At 50.6% G+C, this 15,916-nt stretch overlaps 2 protein-coding genes across 4 annotated transcripts in view; one reads left to right on the forward strand and one right to left on the reverse strand.

Moving 5' to 3' along the window:
* Nucleotides 1–4,696: 4,696 nt before the first annotated feature.
* Nucleotides 4,697–15,916, forward strand: part of cdc23 (CDC23 (cell division cycle 23, yeast, homolog)) — a 43,225-nt gene continuing 32,005 nt past the window's right edge. Inside the window, exons 1-3 of one of the 3 annotated variants that reach the window (XM_069899217.1) lie at nucleotides 4,697–5,062; nucleotides 11,429–11,501; nucleotides 14,877–15,014. In XM_069899217.1, coding sequence (XP_069755318.1) covers nucleotides 4,959–5,062; nucleotides 11,429–11,501; nucleotides 14,877–15,014 — 315 coding nt within the window. In that variant the 5' untranslated portion in view covers nucleotides 4,697–4,958. The remainder of the gene's footprint in view (nucleotides 5,063–11,428; nucleotides 11,502–14,876; nucleotides 15,015–15,916) is intronic. The other 2 variants (XM_069899215.1, XM_069899214.1) reach the window with 2 other exon arrangements.
* The window catches only part of kif20a (kinesin family member 20A), a 122,426-nt gene continuing 117,862 nt past the window's right edge, over nucleotides 11,353–15,916 (reverse strand). Inside the window, exon 18 of the mRNA XM_069899213.1 lies at nucleotides 11,353–11,508. Within this exon, the coding sequence (XP_069755314.1) occupies nucleotides 11,464–11,508 (45 nt within the window). The 3' untranslated portion in view covers nucleotides 11,353–11,463. The remainder of the gene's footprint in view (nucleotides 11,509–15,916) is intronic.

The raw sequence follows: 15,916 nt of genomic DNA on the forward strand, positions 1-15,916 counted from the left end.
CCAGCGAGTACAATCCCAAATTGCACAATCTTTCCTCATAAGTTATTCCTGCCATTCCAGGTATCAGCCTGGTGAATCGCCTCTGCACTCCCTCCATTGCAAGAACATCCTTCCTCAGATAAGGCGACCAAAACTGCACACAATACTCCAGGTGTGGTCTCACCAAGGCTCTGTACAGCTGCAGTAAGGTATCCTTATTCCTATATTCAAACCCTCTTGATATGAAGGCCAACATACCATTTGCCTTTTTAACTGCCTGCTGTACCTGCATGCTGTAACTTCAGTGAATGGTGCACAAGAACCCCTAGGTCTCTCTGCACTTCCCCATCTTCTGCTTTGACGTGCTTCAATTGATGTCACATTGGCAGGCGGAGCTTATGGCTCCAGTCGACCAGCTCCGGAGGGCACTCCGAGGTGCCTCTGGTCGAACAGGCCCTTACAGGTGGACCAGGCAATGCTGCAGGCAGCCTTTTAGGGCTGCCACCTGAAAGGTGAGTCTGCAGGTTAAGATCCACTCCTGCTGCCACCCTCAAGTTGGAGGGTCCACCTGAAAGGGCCTTTTCTTATAATGCTGGTGTCCTTCTTCTTGCAGTCTTCTGGTTTCCTCCTGGTCTTCCTGCCTGCCATTTAGAAGTTTTGCTGGGGACTTCATGTCAGCCCTTAAAGGTGTTGCTCGTAATGATAGAAGAGCGAGGGATGGGTCTTCTTTTGTTTTGTGACACTTAATTACTGTGTGTTTCACAGTTTGCACGTCTTTCAATAAACCCATGACCTTTGGGGTAGTATGGGGATGATGTAGTGATAACAAACCCATACTCTGCAGCCAGCTTTCTGAATTCTTGTGAACTGTGTTCCATTGTCACATATTAATTGCTCAGGTATTCCTTGTTCAGCAAGGAGCACTCTCATTTCTGAGGTGATACTTGATGCTCTCAGGTCTTTCACCCTTTTGATGAATAGAAACAGAGTAGTTACAGGCTACTATTAAATACCACTTTTGATTCTTGGTGAACAAGTCTGCTCCCATTGTGTGCCATGGCCTGGCAGATACTTCTGTGGAAATCATTTCCTATTTTTGTTGTCTGTTTCTGTGCTTTTGGCATATCTTCTTCATCTAGATCTCATAATTGACAGATGTCCATGCAACTCCAGGGAGCTATCCAGACCTAGAATTGCTGGCCCGTCGGCATCTACCACATAGAACATAGAGGATGTTCTTTCCTTTATGGCAGCCATTGATCTTAGCTCTCCCAAGCTGCTTGATCATGGGTCCACCATTAGCCGTTAATGTCATATTTGCTGTTCCCAATGAACCGTCTTTTGGATCCCCTTTTATATAGTTCTCTGGGAACATCTGGCGGTAGAATCTGAGTGGAAGGACTTTGCTTTATGATCCAAAAGGCTTCAACTTTAGGTTAAATATCGTGGACTTGTTCTGGATTGTCCTCTGTATTTTGATCCTTGGGTGCAACTCGCTTCCTTCTTTCATCTCGCCCAACATCTCATGAATGTGTATGGATTCTATGTCCAGTATCTGGGTGCCGGAGTCCTCATTGTTGTTTCCTTTTATGTGGTGGATCTTCTCCTTGTCTTTTCTCTTCACTGGTATTACTGTTTTCTTCGTACCAGACTTGCACATCTACGGCTAGTGGTTTGCTTTACCACAGGCTCTACATTCAAAACTGTATGCAGGGTATTTGTTTCAGTCATAGATAAGGTGTTGTTTTCCACACTTTCTGCAGGTATTGGGGGTTTGCACTTTTCTGAATGCATTCTTTATAGTATCATTCCTTCCTTCCCTTTGCTGTGGGTGGGTCTGCATAGATTGGGATTTCATTTGCGTCCTGGTGGCTTCGAAGGCTCTGGCTGTGTCTATAGCTTCAGCTGGCTTCAAGCTATCCTTCGCTATAGAGACTTTTACACTTCAGGATGGGCACTCCCCCATATTAGTCAATCAACTAATCTTTCCTCTATATCCTTAAATCTGCATTTTGAAGCAACAATTTTTAGTCAAGTGAGCAAGTTATCAACAATTTCATCAGTCTCTTGCATTAAGCCTTGAAATTCAGTGTTTAATTCTATGATTAGACCTAGGTTCAAGGTGAGAAGCAAACTTTGCAAATATATGCTCTAGGTTATTTTTCTCCTCCTCTGTAAGCTCCCGGCTATTAAATAAGTCAAGGCCTCGCTCCCCTGTCCAGAGAAGTATAGAACTGACCTTTCTCCTCTGCTGTTGCATTTTTAAAATATCTCTTGAATGCTAAATTGCTCTTGTGCTGAAACTTTTTAAACAATTCATCAATGTCTTCAGCTTCCCCATCTATCACTGGGTCCAACCATTTTTTTCAGTAATGTTTTTTTTTCTCTTCTTCCCCTTTGTATTTCAGTGACTTACAATTAATTATATGGCTTTATTATTGTTCTGTAATACTGCTGCCACCATGTTATGTCTCTGGAGTTACTTGGGAGGCTTCTTAAATAAATTAATGATACAAGATTCAAATAACAGAAGAGATGTTACTTGCACCATCTCAGGAAACTGTTTAGACACACACATATGCCCACGGTGGGTGCTCTAAAGTTATTGCAGTGAGAAGGGTGTATTCTTACGTGGTTACAAAATAGTTCACATTATCCTGGCTATATAACACTCTCTATTCATCTAACCATCTCTCTTCTCCCTGCTTGGATCATGCTCTACCCCCAACCCTTTTGTTCAGATGCCTGACGACATTTTTCCATGACTTGATGAAGAGCTCAAACCTGAAATGTCTTTTGTGTATCTTCATTTTTGCCATTTAAAGGACAATGTTTGACCATCTGAGTTTCTCCAGCATTATGTTTTAACTTTAACTAATCATATGCCTTGCTAAATAAAAAAAGTGAGGACTTGCAATAACACTTCACCCAGAGGGTGGTGGGTATAGGGATTGAGCTGCCAGAGAAATGGCAGATAGGTACGAAAACAATGTTAAAACAGCATTTAGACACATACATGGATAGGAAAAGTTTTGAGGAATATGGGGCAAACATAGACACACAGTACTAGGTCATGTATGGATAGATGGGCTGAAGGGCCCATTTCCACATTGAAAAGTCTCTATGACTAAAACACCATGAGATGCTGCAGTGTACAACAGACTCGGGTTGAAAGAACCGTTTGTCTATAATCACAGAGACACAAGAGACTGCAGATGCTGGATCGTGGAGCGAAAACTGCTAGAAGAACTCGCATAGTTGAGCAGCATCAGAGGAAGCAAGAGGATAGTCTTGGTAATAGTTCTCTCCGCCAGTGGTCAGAGAACACTGGCAAGACATCAATGGTTCTGACCGTGACAGCCTTGACACACAGAGGACATCTATCTGAGACCAGGTTGAGCCGTCCCATCTCGACAGGGTGGGCTGCAGCGGTGTTCCTCCTGCTGGGCTGCTGAAGGCGTTGCACAGCTGGGCGTCCTTTACCTTCTCCATCAGGAGTCATCACTGCTGGATTGTCAAGCTGCATCTATTATGTTTTTCAGACTGCAATCTCGGGAAAATCGCAGAAAAAAATAACATAATTACTGTCCTTGTGGCCGTTCACACTGGGCGCCTTTTCAGACTGTAAATGCCTCTGTGCAACAGTCCAGGGGGGTTGGACATGCAATAGAGTGGATGACCGTCAACAAATTTTTCCGGTATGATTTACATTGCAGGCTTCCTCCAAAACTTTGTAGGGGTCCTGGAGGATAAATCGCAGGGCAGCAATTGACTCCAAATTCCTGCATGCTCCTTTTTAGATGGCCCATGTGGCGGCAAAATTCCACGATTGTGCCGCTACAGGCCTGCAGTCTAAAAACCATATATGCTCCAGTTGAAGTCACCAGCCAGAATGACTGGCCTGGACATCCACAGCGATAGTGGGAGCAGCTGGAAGACGGCCAGCCTCTGGCTCTGCACTGGCAAAGGGTAGACGTTGATCTGCTGAGTTGCTTCAGTAGCTTTTATTTTTAGCTCCAGCCTAGTACCTCAGTTTATATTGTGGTATTGATAGGCACTACCAGTAACCTAAACCAGTAATCCAGCTGCGCTGGATGGGTCACGTCTCCAGAATGGAGGACCATCGCCTTCCCAAGATTGTGTTATATGGCGAGCTCTCCACTGGCCACCGTGACAGAGGTGCACCAAAGAAAAGGTACAAGGACTGCCTAAAGAAATCTCTTGGTGCCTGCCACATTGACCACCGCCAGTGGGCTGATAACGCCTCAAACCGTGCATCTTGGCGCCTCACAGTTTGGCGGGCAGCAACCTCCTTTGAAGAAGACCGCAGAGCCCACCTCACTGACAAAAGGCAAAGGAGGAAAAACCCAACACCCAACCCCAACCAACCAATTTTCCCTTGCAACCGCTGCAATCGTGTCTGCCTGTCCCGCATCGGACTTGTCAGCCACAAACGAGCTACGTGGACTTTTTACCCCCTCCATAAATCTTCATCCGCGAAGCCAAGCCAAAGAAGATGACCAGTAACCTCAGAGACGAGACCAAGGGAACAAAAGAGAACAGAAGAACCTTTCTGGTCCATGTATAGGAATGGAGAGAAGGGAGAGGGGGCGCGACCTTTATGGCCCAGGATCACGGGGGGAGGAATCATAGGGTATGAGTCATCCGTGGGCGGGCCAGCTCCATATATACAGTAGTCAGCAATAACTATAAACAATGGAGGAATGGAGGTGACTGGGCAATGTTTTTAGATGTTTTGGCACATATGTATTTGCTAATGTTTAATTAATATTATAAACAATGCTAGTGCAATCATCTTGCTGTCCTTTCCTAATCAACTTGGAGCGGTTGATGGACAGCTGTCAATCATTTTCCCACCGGTTCCAGGGTCCCCAAACTGCTGCGGCCAATCAAAGGAGGGGAGACTGACGGGTGAGCCGGTGCGAAATTAGTGGCTCTGCGATTGGCCAGGAGTAGGAATGGCGGCGCCGAGCGAGTTCCCCGAGCTGAAGGAGGTGAAGCGCGGCCTGATGGCGGTGAGCGGCCTGTGCCGAGAGCGGGGCCTCCTGCAGAGCGCCAAGTGGTGAGTCCCGGAGCGGACGGCCGAGCCCGAGGCCCGCTCGCAGCCTACTCCGCTGCACCGAGAGGATGCAGGGCAACTGCAGGCCGAGCCTGGTGGTGGGGTGGGGGTGCCCAGTGCACCAGAGGTAGGGGTGGGGGTGTCCAGTGCACCCGAGGTAGGGGTGGGGGTGTCCAGTGCACCCGAGGTAGGGGTGGGGGTGTCCAGTGCACCCGAGGTAGGGGTGGGGGTGTCCAGTGCACCCGAGGTAGGGGTGGGGGTGTCCAGTGCACCCGAGGTAGGGGTGGGGGTGTCCAGTGCACCCGAGGTAGGGGTGGGGGTGTCCAGTGCACCCGAGGTAGGGGTGGGGGTGTCCAGTGCACCCGAGGTAGGGGTGGGGGTGTCCAGTGCACCCGAGGTAGGGGTGGGGGTGTCCAGTGCACCCGAGGTAGGGGTGGGGGTGTCCAGTGCACCCGAGGTAGGGGTGGGGGTGTCCAGTGCACCCGAGGTAGGGGTGGGGGTGTCCAGTGCACCCGAGGTAGGGGTGGGGGTGTCCAGTGCACCCGAGGTAGGGGTGGGGGTGTCCAGTGCACCCGAGGTAGGGGTGGGGGTGTCCAGTGCACCCGAGGTAGGGGTGGGGGTGTCCAGTGCCCCCGAGGTAGGGGTGGGGGTGTCCAGTGCCCCCGAGGTAGGGGTGGGGGTGTCCAGTGCCCCCGAGGTAGGGGTGGGGGTGTCCAGTGCCCCCGAGGTAGGGGTGGGGGTGTCCAGTGCCCCCGAGGTAGGGGTGGGGGTGTCCAGTGCCCCCGAGGTAGGGGTGGGGGTGTCCAGTGCCCCCGAGGTAGGGGTGGGGGTGTCCAGTGCCCCCGAGGTAGGGGTGGGGGTGTCCAGTGCCCCCGAGGTAGGGGTGGGGGTGTCCAGTGCCCCCGTGGTAGGGGTGGGGGTGTCCAGTGCCCCCGAGGTAGGGGTGGGGGTGTCCAGTGCCCCCGAGGTAGGGGTGGGGGTGTCCAGTGCCCCCGAGGTAGGGGTGGGGGTGTCCAGTGCCCCCGAGGTAGGGGTGGGGGTGTCCAGTGCCCCCGAGGTAGGGGAGGGGGTGTCCAGTGCCCCCGAGGTAGGGGTGGGGTGCCCAGCGCCCCCGAGGTAGGGGTGGGGTGCCCAGCGCCCCCGAGGTAGGGGTGGGGTGCCCAGCGCCCCCGAGGTAGGGGTGGGGTGCCCAGCGCCCCCGAGGCAGGGAGGGGGTGCCCAGCGCCCCCGAGGCAGGGAGGGGGTGCCCAGCGCCCCCGAGGCAGGGAGGGGGTGCCCAGCGCCCCCGAGGTCGGGGTGCCCAGCGCCCCCGAGGTCGGGGTGCCCAGCGCCCCCGAGGTCGGGGTGCCCAGCGCCCCCGAGGTCGGGGTGCCCAGCGCCCCCGAGGTCGGGGTGCCCAGCGCCCCCGAGGTCGGGGTGCCCAGCGCCCCCGAGGTCGGGGTGCCCAGCGCCCCCGAGGTCGGGGTGCCCAGCGCCCCCGAGGTCGGGGTGCCCAGCGCCCCCGAGGTCGGGGTGCCCAGCGCCCCCGAGGTCGGGGTGCCCAGCGCCCCCGAGGTCGGGGTGCCCAGCGCCCCCGAGGTCGGGGTGCCCAGCGCCCCCGAGGTCGGGGTGCCCAGCGCCCCCGAGGTCGGGGTGCCCAGCGCCCCCGAGGTCGGGGTGCCCAGCGCCCCCGAGGTCGGGGTGCCCAGCGCCCCCGAGGTCGGGGTGCCCAGCGCCCCCGAGGTCGGGGTGCCCAGCGCCCCCGAGGTCGGGGTGCCCAGCGCCCCCGAGGTCGGGGTGCCCAGCGCCCCCGAGGTCGGGGTGCCCAGCGCCCCCGAGGTCGGGGTGCCCAGCGCCCCCGAGGTCGGGGTGCCCAGCGCCCCCGAGGTCGGGGTGCCCAGCGCCCCCGAGGTCGGGGTGCCCAGTGCCCCCCCCGAGGTCGGGGTGCCCAGTGCCCCCCTCCGAGGTCGGGGTGCCCAGTGCCCCCCCCGAGGTCGGGGTGCCCAGTGCCCCCCCCGAGGTCGGGGTGCCCAGTGCCCCCCCCGAGGTCGGGGTGCCCAGTCCCCCCCCCGAGGTCGGGGTGCCCAGTGCCCCCCCCCGAGGTCGGGGTGCCCAGTGCCCCCCCCCGAGGTCGGGGTGGGAGGGGTGCCCAGTGCCCCCCCCCCGAGGTCGGGTGGGAGGGGTGCCCAGTGCCCCCCCCCGAGGTCGGGTGGGAGGGGTGCCCAGTGCCCCCCCCCCGAGGTCGGGTGGGAGGGGTGCCCAGTGCCCCCCCCCCGAGGTCGGGTGGGAGGGGTGCCCAGTGCCCCCCCCCCGAGGTCGGGTGGGAGGGGTGCCCAGTGCCCCCCCCCCCCCGAGGTCGGGTGGGAGGGGTGCCCAGTGCCCCTGAGGTCAGATGGAGGTGGGGGGTGCCCTGTGCCCTGAGGCAGGGTGGGAGTGGGGGTGCCCAGTGCACCTGAGGCAGGGTGGGAGTGGGGGTGCCCAGTGCACCTGAGGCAGGGTGGGAGTGGGGGTGCCCAGTGCACCTGAGGCAGGGTGGGAGTGGGGGTGCCCAGTGCACCTGAGGCAGGGTGGGAGTGGGGGTGCCCAGTGCACCTGAGGCAGGGTGGGAGTGGGGGTGCCCAGTGCACCTGAGGCAGGGTGGGAGTGGGGGTGCCCAGTGCACCTGAGGCAGGGTGGGAGTGGGGGTGCCCACTGCACCTGAGGCAGGGTGGGAGTGGGGGTGCCCACTGCACCTGAGGCAGGGTGGGAGTGGGGGTGCCCACTGCACCTGAGGCAGGGTGGGAGTGGGGGTGCCCACTGCACCTGAGGCAGGGTGGGAGTGGGGGTGCCCAGTGCACCTGAGGCAGGGTGGGAGTGGGGGTGCCCAGTGCACCTGAGGCAGGGTGGGAGTGGGGGTGCCCAGTGCACCTGAGGCAGGGTGGGAGTGGGGGTGCCCAGTGCACCTGAGGCAGGGTTGGGGGAGGGGTGCCCAGTGCACCTGAGGCAGGGTGGGAGTGGGGGTGCCCAGTGCACCTGAGGCAGGGTGGGAGTGGGGGTGCCCAGTGCACCTGAGGCAGGGTGGGAGTGGGGGTGCCCAGTGCACCTGAGGCAGGGTGGGAGTGGGGGTGCCCAGTGCACCTGAGGCAGGGTGGGAGTGGGGGTGCCCAGTGCACCTGAGGCAGGGTGGGAGTGGGGGTGCCCAGTGCACCTGAGGCAGGGTGGGAGTGGGGGTGCCCAGTGCACCTGAGGCAGGGTGGGAGTGGGGGTGCCCAGTGCACCTGAGGCAGGGTGGGAGTGGGGGTGCCCAGTGCACCTGAGGCAGGGTGGGAGTGGGGGTGCCCAGTGCACCTGAGGCAGGGTGGGAGTGGGGTTGCCCAGTGCACCTGAGGCAGGGTGGGAAGAGGTTGCCCAGTGCACCTGAGGCAGGGTGGGGGGAGGGGTGCCCAGTGCACCTGAGGCAGGGTGGGAAGGAGTTGCCCAGTGCATCCGCAGCAGGGTTGGGGGAAGGTGCCCATCACAAAATTCATTGTTTTGTGGCAGCATCACAGTGCAAATATTCATATAAATCACCTTACAAAAATAACAGTGAACAAAAAGTCAAAGTTCATTGATTATTCAGGACAGCGGGGAAGAACATAATAGGAGCAGGAGTCGGCCATCCGGCTCATCAATACTGTTCCACCATTCAATAAGATCATGGCTGATCTGATCATTGACTCAACTTCACTCACCTGCCTTTTCCCCACATTCCTTAATTTTTTTTCATGTACAAATCTATCTAACTGAACCTTAAATATGTTTAATGAAGTCACCTCAACTACTTCCCTGGGCAGAGAATTCCACAGGTTCACGACTCTCTGGGGAAAACAGTTTTTCCTCATCTCCCTCTTGAATCTTGAGGCTGTGTCCCCTAGTCCTGGTCTCACCTACCAGTGAAAACCATTTTCCTGCCTCTTATCTATCCCTTTCATAATTTCATATGTTTCTATAAGATCTCATTCTTCTGAAATTAAGTGAGTATAATCTCATGCGATTTAGTCTCTCCTCATAAGTCAACCCCCTCATCTCCAGGATCAACCTGGTGAACCTCCTCTGGACTGCCTTCGAGGCCAGTATATCCTTCCTCAAGTTTGGAGACCAGAACTGCACTACCTTGTATAGTTGCAGCATGACCTCCCTGCTCTTGAATTCAATTCCTCCAGTGATGAAGGACAACATTCCATTTGCTGTCTTAATAACCTTTTTTACCTGCAACCCAACTTTTTGCGATTCGTCCACAAGCACTCCTAAGTCCTTCTGCTCTACAGAATACTGCAGTCTTTCACCATTTAAATAATAATCTGCTCTTCTATTTTTCCTACCAAAGTGGATGACTTCGCATTTACTAACATTGTACTCCATCTGACAGACCTTTGCCCACTCACCTAACTTAACTCTGTCCTTCTGCACCCTCTCCACATCCTCTGTACAATTTGCTTGTCCACTCAATTTAGTATCATCTGTAAACTTGGTTAGACTACACTCTGTCCCCTCTTCCAAACATCAATGTAAACGGTGAACAGCTGCGGGCCCAGCACGGACCCTTGCAGCACCCCACTTACCACTGTCTGCCAATCAGAAAACACCCATTTATCCCGACCCTCTGCCTTCTGTCAGTTAACCAATCCTCAATCAATGCCAATATACTTCCCCCACTCCATTCACCTGTGCCGTTGAGTGCTCATCTAGGACCCTGTACCTTTTTCCAGATAATAGAGTGAAGAGGACATGGCCTGGGTGGTGGGGGTCGTTGAGGATAGAGGCTTTTTTTTGTAACACACCATCTCTTGTAACTGTCCTTGATAGAGTAAAATCTGGTGTTTGTGATGTCTGGAGTTTTTTTTTGTCCTGATCATCGGCACCTCTGTGCCAGACAGTGACGCAACCAGCCAGAATGCTCTCCACGGTACACCTGTAGAAGTTTTCAAGAGTCTTCGGTGACATACTGAATCTCATCAAATACCTCACAAAGAATAGCCGCTGGTGAGCCTTTTTCTTGATTGCTTCGACATGGAGGCTCCAGGACTGATCCTCGGAGAAGTTGACACCCAGGAATTTGTAGTTCTTGGCCCTCACCACTACTGAGCCCTTGATGAGGACTAGATCTTGCTCCCCTGACTTCCTCCTGAAGTCCACAATCATCTCCTTTGCTTTACTAATGTTGAGTGCAAGATTGTTGGTTTGACGTCTGTAGGCTTCCTCGTTGCCATTTATGATTCTGCTGACAACCCTGGTATCATTGGCAAATTTGTCGATTTCTTGAAGGCTGAGCTGTAGTCGATGAAGAGCAGCTGAATGTATGAGTTGCTGTTTTTGAGGTGATCCAGAGTGAATGTATCAAAATTGGCTTGTCATATACAGGTATTGAATAATCAATTTAGAAATGAGTGAAGTTGAAGTGAGCTTTGCGCTGGTCCTTCACATCGAAGACTTTTGTATTATGTCTGTTGTGGGTTGGTGTCAAATTCATAAAGGACTTAACTGGGTGGATGTCATGAGGCTTGGCTGTGGAATCCACATCAGGGGTTCACAGTCTCACATTTATGCAAAAACGTGGAGACCTTTGGTCAGCGAATCTTTGGAATTCACTATACCAGAGGCCATGAGGAATGTCAAATTGCCCTTGAGACTGAGATCAATGTGTTTCTGGATAACAGGAAACAAAAAAATTGTTTTGGATGGAGCCAAATGGCCTGCTCTTGCTCCTGCTTGGAGTTAAACAGAAAAGTGTACAAATGCTGTGATTGTAGTGCAATACACAAAAGTGTTCCTGTTGTGTTCCCAACCAGTCTTGTATGTTCAGCGCTCTCTAATCCCATAAGAATGATTTCACTGCAGAAGAGCATTGGCCTTCATCTGTCCTTGTAGCCTAATATGATTGAGGATTCTGGATAGATCACAATTCTTTTTCAATGTTGGATGGAATTATGGGTCAGAATCTTGTTATGTTTATTGCCCTCATCAATATGCTAGATTTGTGTATCCAGCAGGAATCCTGTCCATATCGTGGCACAGTTAGGTAATATATTCTACTTCACAATGTTTGGGGGGGGGGGGGGGTGTACAAATGGTTCTTTGTAAGATGCCTACTGGAATTCACATTTGTGAATGTGCGGAATAATGTTACCAGATATAAATAAAGAATAGTGGCAAGAGAAAATGTTTTCTCCTGATCCAGGCAAGCTAAAAATTTTTAAAGTTTTTTTTTATGTAAGCTGTAAGATTCTGTAGTCCTGGATGGTTAAAAAGGTACATATTTCAAAAGAAACAGTGTTTTCTGATGCTTTAAGTTGTCTACTAATTAAAGTTATGGTACTGAACAAATGGTATTGCAAGATCTGGATTTGATGTGTTCTGATGTCATCCACCCAGGGCTTCAGAGCTGGCCTTCTCTTTGGATCCTCTTCCTAAGGATGAGCTGCCTCCTCTCCCTGCTTTATCAGAGGTATAATCTATTGTTTAAAAGAAATACACATATCTAATTTATTTAGGCAGGAAAACCTCATTCATACTTGCTGGAAAAAAAGGTGTTAACTATTTGACTACAAATGTGTGTACTTTGGGGAATTGGAGTCAATAAAGGTGACAGTTTAATGAGAGATTAGTTAGAAAATTAAGTGCAGCATTAGTAGAAGGAATTTAATTTCGACAGGCAGCATGGTAACAGGCCATTTCGGCCCATGAGCTTGTGCTGCCCAGTTACACCCAGTTGACCTACAAGCCCCGGTGGTATTTTGAATGGTGGGTGGAAACCGGAGCCCCTGAGGAAAACCCACAGACACAAGGAGAATGTACAGACTCTTTACAGACAGCACGGGATTTGAACCCCAGTCATGATCGCTGGCATGGTAATGGCGCTGCGCCAACTGTGCCGCCCCTGCACATGCCAGTTGATGCATTTGGGAGGGCAAATAGATAGGATGTGCACAGCAAATGGTTAGGCCTGAGGTAGTGTTGACAAAGGTAGTGTTGACAAATGGGCATCTTAATGTATGAATCCCTGAAAATGGCAGCACAGATAAAAGGCGTGTGGAGAAGACTATGGGATGCTTGTCTACCTCAGCTGGGATATGGTACTGCTTTATAAAAGGTTGGTGAAGCTGCACTTTGAGTATTGTGGGCAGTTCTGGTGAACACGATATAGGAAATGTGTGATTGAGCTGGAGAGGGTGTAGAGGAGATCCACGAGGATGTTAAGAAATTCAGTATGTCAGGCAGCATCCATGAAGGCAGAGGGATAGTTAAGGTTTTGGGTCAAGACCCTGCATTCCTTTTTGCGTCAGATTTGAACATCTGCAGTCTCTTGTGTATGAATTAGGATGTTGCCTGGATTGGAGCACATCATCTATGAGGTGGTTGTATTGCTTGTCTCTCCTTCTTTCCCTATCCCTCAGCTTCCTTTCCTCCAGCTCCCCACCCCCTTCCCTCTCCATTCAGAGATTTATCCCTTCCCCCTACCACTTCCCAGTTCTCTTCTGCCCTCCCACCCATATCCACCTATGACCTCCTGCCTGTGGACTTGTATTCCTCCCCCTACCTCTCTCCCTCCCCACCGATTTATTCAGGCACCTGCCTGCTTTTCGCTCTTATCTTGGCAAGGGGCTCGGGTCTGAAGCGTTGGTTCTATAACGCTGCCATCAAGAATGCTGAGTGACCTGAGTTTCTGCAGCACTTTTGTGTATTAAATTCAAAAGGCAGTATTTGCTTTTGCTGGGACAGAGGAGGCTGAGGGGTGACCCGATAGAGGTTTACAAAATGATAAACAATTTGCTTAGTCTAGAGAGTAAGAATCATTTTTTCCCATGTTGGGGATGTCTGAGATCAAAGGGCATTAGTTTAAGGTGAGAATTAGGAGGGTTAGCGGGAGAATTTTGTGTTACAGTGGTTGAAATCTGGAATGTGCTGCATGAGGAGGTGATGGAGGCACCATTTAGACAATCGTTTGAATCACCAGGGCATTGAAGTCTGCAGACGTAATAGCGTTAGTAGACCTAACAGCATTAGTAGAGGCGGGTACAAAGGTTGGCATGGGCACACTGAGCCGAAGGCTTGTTTCTGTGCATAAATGTTCAAACCCTAGGTGCCCAGATTGAAGTCATGTAGAAAGGAACAAAAGATCTAGTGACATTGGGATGCAACTTACACTTGTCTGAGTTGGAGCTGTGTTTGTGGAAAAGGTAAAATTAAAATTCCTGTTCAGTTTATTCCTTCAGTTAACAAAACATTGAATGTAGAACAAAACAGGACAGGAACAGTCCTTTCAGCCCACCTGTTGATGCTGCACATGATGTCAAATGAAACTGCTGCTTGTGCTTGACAGATATCAGATATCCCTCCATCATCTTCTAATTCGTGTGCCTATATTATTATACAGATATTATCATATCTGCTATGACCATGACACCTGGCAGTCCATTCCTGGCATCCATAAATAAAATAAAATGCCTGCACATCTCACTTAAACTTCCTCCCCTCACCTTAAACACATGTCCTTCAGAGTGTAACACTTTACCGCAGGGAAAAGATTTTAACTGTCCACCCTATCACTACCTCTCATGATTTTATAAGCTATCAGATCACCCCCTCAGTCTCCTACACTCCAGTGAAAACAACCCAAGTTTGTCCACCCTTTCCCCATAGCACTACTATCTAAACCAGGCAACATCCTGGTAAACCTCTCTGACAAAGTTGGTGTAGTGGTTAGTGCCACGGTTTCACAGCGCCAGTGATTGAGACCGGACCTGGGTTTGAATCCAGCTCTGTCTGAAAGGAGTTTATATCTCCTTCCTGTGTCTGCATGGGTTTTCTCTGGGGGCTCCGGTTTCCTCCCACCCTTCAAAAATGTACTGGGTGGAGGTTAATTAGTTGTAAATTGGGTTGCATTGACTCATAGAGCCAAATTGGCCTGTTACAGTGCTCTATGTCTAATTTTTTTTTAATTAAACACCCCTTTCCAAAGTCTAGATTCTTCCTGTAATGGGTGACCAGAATTGCACAAAGTATTCCAAATCTGTCCAAACCCAAGTTTTATATAGTTGTGATATCATTTCCTTACTTTCGTATTCTTTGCCCAGCCCAATAAAGCCAGGCATACCATACACCTTTACCACCATATCTTCTTGTGTGGCCACTTTTATTTAACCATGGAAATGTACCCCCCAGTTCCCTCTGCACTCCTATGCTGTTAAGAGTTCTGTTGTCAACTGTATACATTCCACATATTTTAATCTCCCAAAGTTCAAAACTTCACACATGTCCAGATTAAATTCCACCTCTGCCTTTATCTGTGATTGATCTATATGACCTTTGCTATTCCTCTACACTGTCCACACATTCACCAACCTTGGTATCCTCTGCAAACTTACCCACCCATCTTATTTTTTCATCCACTTCATTTCTATATATCACAAACAACAGGGCTTCCAATACCAATCCCAATGAGAACACCACTGGTCACGGACTTCCACCACTACCAGCCAGCCAGTTCTGTATCCAGACTTTTAATTCACTTTAGATCCCATACATCTGTAACTTCTGGATCAGCCTACCATGAGGGACCTTGTCAAATGCCTTAGTAAATACAGGTGGACTGCCCTAGCCACATCAATGACCCTTGCTAGCTCCTTAGAATTATTAACATATAATCTGCCCCTCCTCAAACCAGGTTGACTGTCCCTTATCTGACCAAATGTGTGCAAATCCTATCCCTAAGTATCCTTTCTAATAGTTTCCCCACCACTGACTTCAGTTCAGAATGCAGGATGGGGTTATACCTGCATTCTCTTTGACATAACTTTAATTAAATCTTGTTTGTTTTTAGGAAGACCTGGCAGATTTAGATGCCTACACTCTGGCCAAGTCATACTTTGATTTGAAGGAATATGACCGAGCGGCGTATTTTCTCAAAGGCTGTCAGAGTCAGAAAGCTTACTTTCTGTATATGTATTCCAGATATCTGGTAAGAATACACTAATTGTTCATGCAATTTCTTCAAGACTGCATTGACACACTTAAGACCTTTCAAGGTGTCTAGTCGTTTTCTTTCCACTTCTAGGGCTGGTTTCACGTCATTTTCTCCACACTTTTGGGGAAAATTCAGAGCTTCAACATCTTTAACATCCTAATGGATATCATTTTCCAAAATCTAGGAGAAATTTCATTATCTTTTGTAACAGAAGTGACCCTCTTTCCTGCTTTATCTTCACTTTCTCTCACTACTCTTGACAAGAACCTTAATGTCACAGATATTAGCAATAATTTTGTGTGCAGGGATATGCTCGCTTTGCGTGTTGAGCCTGATTGTGGAACTACTGGCAGTTTATACCTTCCTGGAATTCTTGATTTCCGTGAAAAAAATGATTGAACCTAATCTAATGGAGAGTTGACTTTTTATTATATCTGTTCATTTAATTACCTTATGTGATAGAACATCTTAAGCAAAGAGAACAGAGCTGGGCCATATTGAGAATTATTTTTTCATGTGCCCATTTAATGTCCATTCTCTGGATCCCAGAGAATTTTTGTTGAATTGTGTGACAAATTATGTTGTGTTTTATATTATATTTAGATATATTTTAAAGGAGATAAATTGTAGCGGGTTTTTTTAGTGTAGGTCACATACAAACACTTCAAAACAGATCTCATTTAAAATACTAAAGCCTGCTCAAGCCAGACAGGCCGGCTTCAAGTACCTTTCCAAAAGTTTTGGGGAGTGCCTATAGAGACCACTAATGGATTGCTGTTTTGAAAAGCAACAGATGAAGGAACTGGAAGGATTAGGTGCGGAGCCGCTGTCTGTCTGAGTGCAGGTTGCTGTTGTAAGAGGGTCATGTAGTTTTGCAAACAGAGAGGGTCAAAAAG

This window comes from Narcine bancroftii, chromosome 9 (genome assembly GCF_036971445.1).
Source record: "Narcine bancroftii isolate sNarBan1 chromosome 9, sNarBan1.hap1, whole genome shotgun sequence".
Lineage (NCBI taxonomy): Eukaryota > Metazoa > Chordata > Chondrichthyes > Torpediniformes > Narcinidae > Narcine > Narcine bancroftii.